Below are 12979 nucleotides of genomic sequence, written 5' to 3'. Positions count from 1 at the left end.
TGATATGAACAGATTATTCAGTGGTGTTATATGTTCAAAATGGAAATGATGGGCCAAGCACATTTACAGTTTTCTTGAACTTGTATCAAGGCACCTCAGTGGGAAGTCTGTGGGAAGGAAAAAGTGTGGCAGAAAACGCTGCACAACGAGAAGAGGTGACTGGACCCTGAGGAAGATTGTGGAGAAGGGCCGATTCCAGACCTTGGGGGACCTGCGGAAGCAGTGGACTGAGTCTGGAGTAGAAACATCCAGAGCCACCGTGCACAGGCGTGTGCAGGAAATGGGCTACAGGTGCCACATTCCCCAAGTCAAGCCACTTTTGAACCAGAAACAGCGGCAGAAGCGCCTGACCTGGGCTACAGAGAAGCAGCACTGGACTGTTGCTCAGTGGTCCAAAGTACTTTTTTCGGATGAAAGCAAATTCTGCATGTCATTTGGAAATCAAGGTGCCAGAGTCTGGAGGAAGACTGGGGAGAAGGAAATGCCAAAATGCCAGAAGTCCAGTGTCCAGTACCCACAGTCAGTGATGGTCTGGGGTGCTGTGTCAGCTGCTGGTGTTGGTCCACTGTGTTTTATCAAGGGCAGGGTCAATGCAGCTAGCTATCAGGAGATTTTGGAGCACTTCATGCTTCCATCTGCTGAAAAGCTTTATGGAGATGAAGATTTCATTTTTCAGCACGACCTGGCACCTGCTCACAGTGCCAAAACCACTGGTAAATGGTTTACTGACCATGGTATCACTGTGCTCAATTGGTCTGCCAACTCTCCTGACCTGAACCCCATAGAGAATCTGTGGGATATTGTGAAGAGAACGTTGAGAGACTCAAGACCCAACACTCTGGATGAGCTAAAGGCTGCTATCGAAGCATCCTGGGCCTCCATAAGACCTCAGCAGTGCCACAGGCTGATTGCCTCCATGCCACGCCGCATTGAAGCAGTCATTTCTGCAAAAGGATTCCCGACCAAGTATTGAGTGCATAACTGTACATGATCATTTGAAGGTTGACGTTTTTTGTATTAAAAACACTTTTCTTTTATTGGTCGGATGAAATATGCTAATTATGTGAGATAGGAATTTTGGGTTTTCATGAGCTGTATGCCAAAATCATCTGTATTAAGACAATAAAAGACCTGAAATATTTCAGTTAGTGTGCAATGAATCTAAAATATATGAATGTTAAATTTTCATCATGACATTATGGAAAATAATGAACTTTATCACAATATGCTAATATTTTGAGAAGGACCTGTACATTTAAAATGTTATTGTCCATCTACTTCATAGTGTGTCTTTGTTATTTTTTCATGGCCACTTGCTCTTTTTACAAATAGCACCATTTTATTTATTTTTTACTGAAAGTAAGAAGCATCTATATGAGAGTGTAAAAAGGACTGACTCACATTCCTTATCTGTATATTTTAATAGGACTTTTTATTCATTCAAATGTGGAAAGATCACAATGTAAAATTAGCATCAAAATAGACAGGAAAGTCTGTGACCTGCGAAGGAATAATATCAGTCTTTAAAGGAGTACAATGTGCTGATTTCTGTCCATGTAATGCACCTCCGTCAGGACTGCAGCCGTTTTTTAGCAATGTAAGCATTGGAGACTTGATTCATTATTATGACAGCGCTAAGAACGGGGCAGATTGCTGCCAGGTACCAGGCGTAAACCCCCACAGACGCCGTGAACCAGGAGGAGCAGAGCCCGAGGAGAAGGCTGGTACTGCCCAGCAGGAAGGTGACGAGCCCAGATGCAGCATGGTAACGCTTGAGCTTGGCGAGAGACCAGCCTTTGGCCAGTGAGTGGTAGATGAGAGGCACAGCTGCCAAAGACTGCACACACACCACACATACTGTGATCAGGCCCACTAGACCGTGCCACGAGGTGAAGTGGGCTTTACCGTTTAGGTATTTGTTGTAGAAGATAGCAGCCAGGCCCAGAACTGCACAACAGCCACAGAGGCTCTGTAGGATCCAGTGAACACGGCCTTTGGTCTTGTGTGGAAACCTCTTGATGAGGGAGCCGTGGGGTGAGAAGAGGAGGATGGCTTCCGTCATAAGGAAGCCAAACTAAAACAAAAAAAGAAAATAGATCAAAAAAGCATTACACAAATCAATGAAAATTGGTATAATATACTGAGACAAAACAGCTGCACCACTAAAAAAACCTGAAATGTTTGTAGAGAGAATGTTTATTGTTCAGCACTTCATTAAATTGCCATCTTCTAGGAACTAGGAGCACAAAACGTTCACTGATTTGTATAAACCAAACCAAAACTGCTCAATAGGTCAGTTCTTATTTTATAAAGTGTCAAATGTTTAGTTCTGTCAAAATTGCCGAACTTGTTGATGCTTTTTCATCCACTGTCCCTGTACTGTGGATGTCCCTGTACTCCAGGGCTTATTTTTCGGGCAACATTTTTTTTTTACTTAACCTCCGCCCGCAAGGGACAATTTAATTCAATTCAATTCAGTTCATTTATATAGCGCCAATTCACAACATATGTTGTCTCAAGGCACTTCACAACAGTCAGGTACATAAACTCCAAGTAATCCTAACAATTGAACAGTGCAGTCAGATTCAGTTATTTATTCAAATTGGATAAAAAGTTTTTCTATCTAAGGAAACCCAGCAGATTGCATCCAGTCAGTGACTTGCAGCATTCCCTCCTCCTGGATGAGCATGTAGAGACAGTGGACAGTCACTGGCGTTGACTATGCATGTCGTGTATGATTGTGTCGCCTACTGAGCCAAAGTGGGAAACCATTTAGAGTCTCAGGAAACCTTTGCAGGTGTTTTGAGCAAATCAGTTGATTAGGGTATGACACAATGAGTGTATAATATTTAACTTTTTCACAATATTCTAATTTTCTGAAACATTGAATTTTTTTTTTTTATTATTATTATCTGTAAGCGATAATCATCAAACTTAAAAGAAATAAATAAGCCTTTTCACCATATTCACATTTTGTTAAGATGTACCTGTATATGTATAAATGATGAGGAAATGCAACATTTCTGTGTGGTTATAAGTTTTTTTTTGTAGGCGGGAACTAGTCAGAGAGTAAGGATTCAGCTTGTCTATCACTGTTTTGAGTAAAACCTGCAGTTTATTAACCTTATTAGTTGAGAAATATTCCAGTTATTTTTCTCTCCTATTTTTACATTCCACACATTTTTTAAATCCCCTCTTACACCTTTCAATTTTTCCTTTCAATTATGCTGCTTGCACCAAGTTTAGTGTGACCAAGCATAAATTAAAAATCAATAGTCACAATACATATTTTCACTTATAACTGGATCTATCAATGTTTCATGCATTGGTTATCCTTGATTTGGGCAAATTGCATCTCAGGCACTGAGTTTTCTATTGCCTTTATGCATTTCTAGTCTAAGGGGAATGATCTGGCAATACATTAAAAAGAAAGCAAGCTGTTCAGACCTGGATTATTCTAAAGTAAATAGAGGTTATATTAAATGAAGCTGGGGAGTGATGAAACCTTTCTTCTATTTGTGAAAACACAATAATAAATGACTTTTGAGATTCTTATATTTATATGGTGTCTGCGTGAACGTTTCCATATTTTTAATGCTAAAACCACAAACAATGTTCTTAATTGGGGTTTTATATGATAGACCAACACAAAATAGTGAACAATTGTGAAGTTGGGGGGGGAAACAATATACATGGCTATGAAAATGTTTGACAAACATACATTTGAGAAGTATGATACGTGTTAAGCACTGTTGATCCCTCCTTACTCTGATGCCCAAAATCAAATCCAGTGCAGCCAGTTTCCTTCAGAAGTCAGTCTACATGTGCAAAGCTGATAGAAACATAGCCCCAAAAATGCTGTAACCCAAGCAAATGGTGGCTCTACAAAGGCTGAACACAACACATTGTACCTTATTTGTTTTTAAGAACCAAAATAAAACTCTGGATCTATTTGTTTCCACTTTACAGTCATGCACTACCCTACATAGCGTCAACCTATAATCACATAAGGTCCCAATAAACGCAGGGATGTTTGTGTTGGGGCTTGTTAAGTTTGCAGCTGAGGTTCAACTTACAGCTACTGTCATCAGGAAAGGATGCCATGAAAACCAACCTGAAATAAAAGCATGCAGGGTTGAAGATTAACAAAACGATGCACAAAGCCATGTTAAAAGGATGTAAACATTTAGCACACTCACTTGTTCCGGGTCGGGAGAGAAATGCGATAAAAACAGAAAAGGCTACGGAGATGAGGTGAGCCAGTCCCGCAGAGACTGCTCCAGTAAAACCGTAAAACCAAAATTCAGATTCCGCCTCCTTGTTGTGGATCATGTTAGAAATTGTAACGCCGGATCGTCTCCGACTCAATGAATGTGGAAGTGACGAATGCGGATGTCTCTCCCCGTACTTCAGCTCTATAACTCAAGGATCATCGGAGGACCCGGTGACTAAATCACTGTCACATAAATTTTACTTTTTAAAACTTCCGTCCGATCCACGTCGCCGCGTTGTCTCACTGCCTCGATGGGAAATATACAACTTCCGTTTAGACTTTTCAAAATAAATCTTTGGTTGGTTCATCCACTTCCTCTTTACGACTTACATTTCCCGTTTCACTATTTATTTCTCTAACTACTTGCTACTTCATAGCAAACTCACTACAATACCATACAACCACATAGTCAGATTCAGATCAAATTATAGTCAAACACAGTTGGTCCCTTAATGCCAGTTGGTAAAGAGTTATATTCAGAAGGAGGTTTTGTGCATCAAGTCTTTGCAGCAATCCTGAACAAGCATGTGGTGACAGTGGAGAGGACCTATTGCCTTTAAACAAGTATGATCAGCCATCTGCTAGAGAAAAAACAGAAAATTCAAAAAAAAAATTCGTAGAAAAAGAAACAATGACAGTACAGAATGATTGTAGACATAGCTCCATTAGTGATTCCCTCCTGGAAAAAAGCACTGCAACACACAGAAGTGGTGGGCCAGGCGTACTTTCTTGGGAATGGAAAAAAAAAAAAAAACAGAACAGTAAGTAAGTAAACTTTATTTATATATTTTCACAGATCAAAAACCCAACAAAGTGTTTCACAAGAAATACAAGCATAAAAACGCATATGATAAAAACATTAAAGAACTATATTAATACCCCATAAATAAATTTTTCTGCAGAACAGACAGTCCGGCATCTGTTTAAACATGTCAGTCTAAAACACTTATCTATGAAGGACAAAAAAAAAACTAAATACTACGGATAAACATGGGTCTTTAAAAAGGAACAAACAAAGCTGAAAGAAAGCAAAACTTAAAAGTGTTTCGTGATTTGATTTTCCTTCAGATCTCATTTAAGATGATGCTTAAAGATAAAGAATATTCTCTTAACTCTGATGGTAAACAGTTTTAGTATTTACAACCTTTAAATAGCCAGATGTTGTTCATCTATGAGGTATTTCACAGTCACCTCTACTAGTAATCCTTGGGACAAAACTATATCCAGTCCTATAAAAATACTCGCCTAAATGAGGTAGAGCAAGTGGAGGAATAATAAACATAATTCCCAGAACTCATCAAATCATGTTTCCTTAAAATGATGAAACGACGATTGCTTTTTGTCAGGATCGTAAATGACCAAGTGTTGTCAATCACTGAATGAAGAGGCTTCATAGCAGGTAAATACGGTCTCATCTGTGTACACTAAAAATACTTTTTTTCTAAAGTGTTTTAAATGTCTTTTGTTGTCAATTAGCTTTCTATAAATATAAGCAAATTTAATTAGATTGATCTTAGCCTCAAACTGAAGAACGCACAACAAATTTATTACAGATTACTAATCTTTTACCTATTTAAATAAAGCTTAAGCATCTGTATTATACTTTTTTTTCCCTAAATGTTACTCTGTAAACAGAAATTAAATTTAAACTTAAATCAGGGATGCTAGTCTTGTGTTAGACGCAAAAACGTTTTAATTGTCAAACTTTTATTCTGAAAGCAGAGTGTCCGGAAGAGATCTCTATCTAATTTGCAGTTCTTGAAAGAACAACGTCATGACTGACCTGGAGATCAGTTTATCGAGGTCTCAGTTAAAGATTAATTGAATGTAATTAAGGAAAAGGAGCTTATGGTCCTGTCAATAAATTGATTCACGTTGGCAGCAATTTTGGGATCTTTCTGCTCAGTGGCTTTAGGTACACTCAGATTTATTAATCCCAAGTGTATAAAATGGCAGACAAACATCATGAAACAGTCTGCAATTTCTCATACTTAGACTGCCAAATCCACATCCACCAGACAGTGTTCAGCTGTTCACTGGTTGTTGTGCTCCAGTTACTCCTTAATAGGCTTCCCCAGGGCCTCCACACACACACACACACACACACACACACACACACACACACACACACACACACACACACACACACACACACACACACACACACACACACACACACACTGGGGCTCTGGAGACAACAACATGCTCATTCAGGACTTTCTTCTCCTTCCTGACAGTATTCTGTATATGTACTTTATGCAAATTGGATGTGTGACAAAAAAATGATAGAAATTCATGTTATTTAAATTTTTACCAAAAACTTTCTACCACAATTCAGCAGTAATTTATGGGTTTTTGGAATTGGTATGTTGTATTAATATATAAAAAGTCTTATTTAATACTGCTAAACTCTTTATATGTTTTTTTTTCTGTTTCTCTCATTAATGTAACCCAAGAACATCAGCAGGAATCAGCAGGAAAATATTCTGATGTGGCAAGTCATGACATGTAAAATGTGGAAGTATTTTATTTTATTAGTCTCCAGTTTAAAAAACCTGTAATAAAACACTTCTGATGGCTGCTGATCATTCCAGCACACAAACATGAAGGAACTGTGATTGGATCTGTGACACTGGAAGTTTATTCACAAGTTTTTATATTTTATAAAATTTTTCAGAATGAAATATTCAGTTATTAAGTTAAGTATCCAATCAGTTTAAGGAGCTTCTCTTGAGTAATTTTGAAAACTTAAAGGGCTCTCTCAGGAGTTTTTCAGGAGTCGGGCTCGGTTACATAGTTCCAGTGAAAATAACTCTGAATTCTTTAGCATAATAAGATGTGATAAAAATGTAACGCTCTTAAAATTGTATGTTACACGTAACAGTTTGGGGATGGCTTTTTATTCCAACATAACTGTACACTAGTGCACAAACAAAGTTTGGATGAGTGAGTATGGTGTGGAGAAACTTGAGTGGACTTCACAAGGTCGGGATAAATTAAAGCGAAGTCAGGCCTTCTCCACCATCATCTGACATCAGAAATGTGCTTCTGCAAAAATAGTCAAAAATTACCATAAACACACTTCTCAACCTTGTGGAAAGCCTTCCAAAAGGTTACTGTAACCGTGGCAAACAGTGGGCTGACATCTATTAATACCTATGGATTAAAAACTGGAGATCACTCAAGCTATCCAGCACCCCTGACAGGGATGCCAAGAGGTCTGGGTACTCTGCACCACCGCTTGGCCCGTAGGCCTAAAGTCCCTGACCAAAGGCGCAGGGATGCGACCCTCTCATCCACCGGGTAAACCTGAAACATGAGACGGCTGTGCTGGGGGGAAAACATCTGGTGCCTCAGGAGAGGAAAGCACTGCTTCGCCAACACTGTTTACAGTAGGGGTGGGGAGCTGCTGACCTCTACTGGGGACATTATCGGGCGGTGGAAGGAGTACTTTGAGGATATCCTCCATCCTGCCGTCACGCCTTCCCTGGTGAAAGCAGAGACTGGGGACTCGGAGTTGGGTTCTTTCATCGCCCAGACAGAAGTCACCGAGGTGGTTAAAAAGTTCCACAGTGGCAAGGCTTTGAGGTGGATGAGATCCACCCTAAGTACCTTAAGTCTCTGGATGTTGTGGGGCTGTCACACCTCTTCAACATTGTGTGGCGGTCAGGAACATTGCCTCTGGACTGGCAGATCGGGGTGGAGGTCCCCGTTCACAAGGGGGACCGGAGGGTGTGTTCCAATTACAGGGGGATTGCACTCCTCAGCCTCCCTGGTAAGGCCTATGCCAGGGTATTGGAGAGGAGAGTCCGGCCAATAGTTGACCTCAGCTTCAGGAGGAGCAGTGTGGTTTTGTCGCGGCCGTGGAACACTGGACCAGCTCTACACCCTCTGCAGGGTGCTCGGGGGTTCATGGGAGTTTGCAGAACCAATCCACATGTGTTCTGTGGATCTGGAGAAGGGATTAGACTGTGTCCCTCGTGGTGCCTTGTGGGTGCACTCCAGGAGTACGGAGTCGGGGGCCCTTTATTAGGGCCTTCTGGTCTCTGTACAAGCGGAGCAGGAGTTTGGTCCGCACTGCTCTTTGTCACCGGTCTTGTTCAAAACTTTCATGGGCAGGATTTCTAGGCACAGTCAAGCATCGGAGGGGTCTCGTTTGGGGACTAGTTTGTGGACTATATTCGTGTCTTCTTTTTGCAGATGATGTGGTCCTGCTGGCACCCTTTAGACAAGACCTACAACATGTACTGGGGCGGTTTGTAAAACCGGTTGGCAAAGCTTTCAATTTACTGGTTGGTCTATGTTGCTACCCTGACCTATGGGCATGACCTATGGGTTTTGACCGAAAATTGAGATCCCAGATACAAGCGGCTTAAATGAGATTCCTCCGCAGGCCAGGGCGCTCTCTTAGCAATAGGGTGAGGAGCTCAGAGTAGAGCCGCTGCTTCTTCACATTGAGGGGAGTCAGTTGAGGTGGCTCGAGCATCTATACAAGATTCCTCCTGGACGCCTCCCTCAGGAGGTGTTCCAGGCATGTCCCACCGGGAGGAGGCCCAGGGGACGGCCCAGGACCTACTGGAGGGACTATGTCTCTCTGGCCTACACTATATTGCCAAAGGTATTGGGTCACACCACCAAATTAATGAATGTCAGTATTAGAATCACTTCCATGGCTGCAGGTTTATAAAGTTTGGTTTGACTGGTCTGCATAGAGTCTTTGGGATGAATTAAAGCGGTGGCTGCAATTCTGGTTTTCTCATCTAACTTTGAACACACTCCTAAACTTTGAGGAAGATTTTTACAGAATAGTTGCTATTGCTGGCAACAGTAGGTTCATCAACAAACTGGACCTTAAAGATTAAGAAAAGAATGTCATCAAAATTAATGTACAGTACAGACCAAAGGTTTGGACACACCTTCTCATTCAAAGAGTTTTCTTCATTTTCATGACTGTGAATATTGTAGCTTCACACTGAAGGCATCAAAACTATGAATTAACACATGTGGAATTCTATACTGAACAAAAAAGTGTGAAACAACTGAAAATATGTCTTATATTCTAGGTTCTTCAAAGTAGCCACCTTTTGCTTTGATTACTGCTCCGCACACTCTTGGTATTCTGTTGATGAGCTTCAAGAGGTAGTCACCTGAAATGGTTTTCCAACAGTCTTGAAGGAGTTCCCAGAGATGCTTATCACTTTTTGGCCCTTTTGCCTTCACTCTGCCAGCTCACCCCAAACCATCTCGATTGGGTTCAGGTCCAGTGACTGTGGAGGCCACGTCATCTGGTGCAGCACCCCATCACTCTCCGTCTTGGTCAGATAGCCTTTACACAGCCTGGAGGTGTGTTTGGGGGTCATTGTCCTGTTGAAAAATAAATGATGGTCCAACTAAACGCAAACCGGATGGAATAGCATGCCGCTGCAAGATGCTGTGGTAGCCATGCTGGTTCAGTATGCCTTCAATTTTGAATAAATCCCCAACGGTGTAACCAGCAAAGCACCCCCACACCATCACACCCCCTCATCCATGCTTCATGGCAGGAACCAAGCATGTAGAGTCCATCCGTTCACCTCTTCTGCGCTGCACAAAGACACGGTGGTTGGAACCATAGATCTCAAACTTGGACTCATCAGACCAAAGCACAGATTTCCACTGGTCTAATGTCCATTCCTTGTGTTCTTTAACCCAAACAAGTCCCTTCTGCATGTTGCCTGTCCTCAGCAGTGGTTTCTTGTAGCTATTTTACCATGAAGGCCTGATTCACACAGTCTCCTCTTAGCAGTTCTTCTAGAGATGTGTCTGCAGCTAGAACTCTCTGTGGCATTGACCTGTTGTCTAATCTGAGCTGCTGTTAACCTGCGATTTCTGAGGCTGGTGACTCGGATGAACTTATCGTCCGCAGCAGAGGTGACTCTTGGTCTTCCTTTCCTGGGGCGGTCCTCATGTGAGCCAGTTTCTTTGTAGCGCTTGATGGTTTTTGCGACTGCACTTGGGGACACTTTCAAAGTTTTCCCAATTGTTCGGATTGACTGACCTTCATTTCTTAAAGTAATGATGGCCACTCGTTTTTCTTTACTTAGCTGCTTTTTTCTTGCCATAATACAAATTCTAACAGTCTATTCAGTAGGACTATCAGCTGTGTACTGTATCCACCTCCTGCACAACACAACTGATGGGCCCAACCCCATTTATAAGGCTTGAAGTCCCACTTATTAAACCTGACAGGGCACACTTGTGAAGTGAAAACCATTTCAGGTGACTACCTCTTGAAGCTCATCAACAGAATGCCAAGAGTGTGCGGAGCAGTAATCAAAGCAAAAGGTGGCTACTTTGAAGAACCTAGAATATAAGACATATTTTCAGTTGTTTCACACTTTTTTGTTCAGTACATAATTCCACGTGTTAATTCATAGTTTTGATGCCTTCAGTGTGAAGCTACAATATTCATAGTCATGAAAATAAAGACAACTCTTTGAATGAGAAGGTGTGTCCAAACCTTTGGTCTGTACTGTACATGTAAAAGTAGACAGACATATACTTTTGAAAATATGGTGCATGTGAAGGCACCGACATATTTTACACACCACCGCGTATTCTCCATGTTTATAGCTGTTTAATGAGCTTTGAAAACACAAAAAACCTGTGGTATCTTGAGATGCCTACCTGACCATTGCACACAAAGATCCCCCACATGTATTTTCACAACCCAAAACAGATCTTTTATTTGAGTACCATGATCTCACATTTAAAAAAATTTTGGAGTTTGAATTCAGGTTTGAAGTTTTTGGGTTTTTTTTTCTTTACCCTCTCACTGTATTTTGGCAAGATAAACCCGAGTCCTCAGCCAGCCTTGTCGGTCAGAGTTTTATATTTTGTAGTTATTCAATTCAATTCAATTCAGTTTTACTTATATAGCGCCAATTCACAACACATGTTGTCTCAAGGCACTTCACAACAGTCAGGTACATACATTCCAATTAATCCTAACAATTGAACAGTGCAGTCAGGGTTAGTTATTTATTCAAATTGGATAAAATGTTTTTCTGTCTAAGGAAACCCAGTAGATTGCATCCAGTCAGTGACTTGCAGCATTCACTCCTCCTGGATGAGCATGCAGAGAGAGTGGACAGTCACTGGCGATGACCTTACAGCAATCCCTCATACTGAGCATGCATGTAGCGACAGTGGAGAGGAAAAAGTCCCTTTTAACAGGAAGAAACCTCCAGCAGGACCAGGCTCAGTGTGAGCGGCCATCTGCCACGACCGACTGGGGGTTTGAGAGAACAGAGCAGAGACACAAAGAGAACAAAGAAGCACTGATCCAGGAGTCCTTTCTATGGGAAGGAAAAGTAAATGTTAATGGATGTAGCTCCTTTAGTCGTTTCACCTAGAAAGAAAGAACAGATCAACTCTGAGCCAGTTTTCAAGGTTAGTGTCTGAAAGAGAGCACATACAGTTAGTTACAGTTAAGCTCAGTCAATTGCCATGTCTAGGAGAGAGACAGGGTTAAACACTAAAAGACAGGGTCATGTGGATCATCGGTAGAGGGTGAGCATTAAGTTGTTGCCAGCAGAAGCTCGGACGATTCCCCTCTCCAGAAAGGTGTCACAGGTAGACACAGATCCAGGCCAGGTGTAGCTTCTAGGAAGAGAAAAGAGAGAACAAAGTTAAAAGCTGAAATAGCAGCAAATAATGCAAAATTGGAGAGTAGTGTGAGAATGTAGCGAAGAGGGTGAAAGTGGTCATTATGTCCTCCAGCAGCCTAAGCCTATAGCAGCATAACTACACAGATAGTTTCAGTTCAGATTATTTAGTTAAACGGCGCTTATTTACAACAATGTCGTTTCAAGGCACCCCACAAAGGGTCCCACTGATGGTCATTGTTATACTAAAAACCACAAGGATCGGGATACCTCTCTCTGTCAGACTGATTATAACCATTGGAAAAGAGAAGGAGTCAAACAGGTAGCAGAAATGGAGGGTGTGTTTGCACCTCAACCATAACTGAGCCGGTTTAGGCTAAACCTGACTCCCCCTTACTCCAACCAACAGGGAGTGAGGAAGACTCCCTCCCTGATAACCTAAGCCACTCTAACTATAAGCTTTATCAAAAAGGAAAGTTTTAAGCCTAGCCTTAAAAGTAGACAGGGTGTCTGCCTCACGGACTAAAACTGGGAGCTGGTTCCACAGGAGAGGAGCCTGATAACTAAAGGATCTGCCTCCCATTCTACTTCTAGAGACTAGGAACCACCAGTAAACCTGCAGTCTGAGAACGAAGTGCTCTGTTAGGAAGATATGGAACAATCAGGTCTCTGATGTATGATGGAGCTAGATCATTAAGGGCTTTATATGTGAGGAGGAGAATTTTAAATTCTATTCTGGATTTAACAGGGAGCCAATGAAGGGAAGCTAAAATAGGAGAAATATGATCTCTCTTTTTAAATTTTCATCAGAACTCTAGCTGCAGCAATTTGAATCAGCTGAAGGCTTTTAACTGCATTTTGTGGACATCCTGATAGTAACGAATTACAATAGTCCAGCCTTGAAGTAAGAAATGCATGGACTAGTTTTTCAGCGTCACTCCTGGACAGGATATTTCTACTTTTGGCAATGTTCCGGAGATGAAAGAAGGAAATCCTAGAAACCTGTTTTAATATGGGATTTAAATGACATGACTTGGTCAAAAATAACACCAAGGTTTTT

The 12979-nt window shown here is 41.4% G+C and overlaps 1 protein-coding gene across 1 annotated transcript; it reads right to left on the bottom strand.

The window, feature by feature from the left end:
- Window positions 1-1413: 1413 nt before the first annotated feature.
- Window positions 1414-4526, bottom strand: LOC124857073 (transmembrane reductase CYB561D2). Its single transcript, XM_047348173.1, has 3 exons — window positions 4200-4526; window positions 4077-4114; window positions 1414-2074 (listed from the first exon to the last, which is right to left on the bottom strand). Exons 1-3 carry the CDS (start codon window positions 4330-4332, stop codon window positions 1571-1573), a joined length of 675 nt encoding a protein of 224 aa, XP_047204129.1. The 5' UTR covers window positions 4333-4526; the 3' UTR covers window positions 1414-1570.
- Between the last annotated feature and the right edge of the window lie 8453 nt (window positions 4527-12979).

Source organism: Girardinichthys multiradiatus, chromosome 20, assembly GCF_021462225.1.
Source record: "Girardinichthys multiradiatus isolate DD_20200921_A chromosome 20, DD_fGirMul_XY1, whole genome shotgun sequence".
Taxonomy (NCBI): domain Eukaryota; kingdom Metazoa; phylum Chordata; class Actinopteri; order Cyprinodontiformes; family Goodeidae; genus Girardinichthys; species Girardinichthys multiradiatus.
This window is presented reverse-complemented; position numbering and strand designations above follow the sequence as displayed.

Excerpts from the sequence above, each read along its gene's own strand:
- LOC124857073 (XM_047348173.1), bottom strand. The coding sequence starts at position 4,332 with ATGATCCACAACAAGGAGGCGGAATCTGAATTTTGGTTTTACGGTTTT. Across the intron at positions 4,115-4,199 it reads TCTCTCCCGACCCGGAACAA|GTTGGTTTTCATGGCATCCT; the intron begins GTGAGTGTGCTA and ends CTTTTATTTCAG. Across the intron at positions 2,075-4,076 it reads CTTTCCTGATGACAGTAGCT|TTTGGCTTCCTTATGACGGA; the intron begins GTAAGTTGAACC and ends TTTTTGTTTTAG.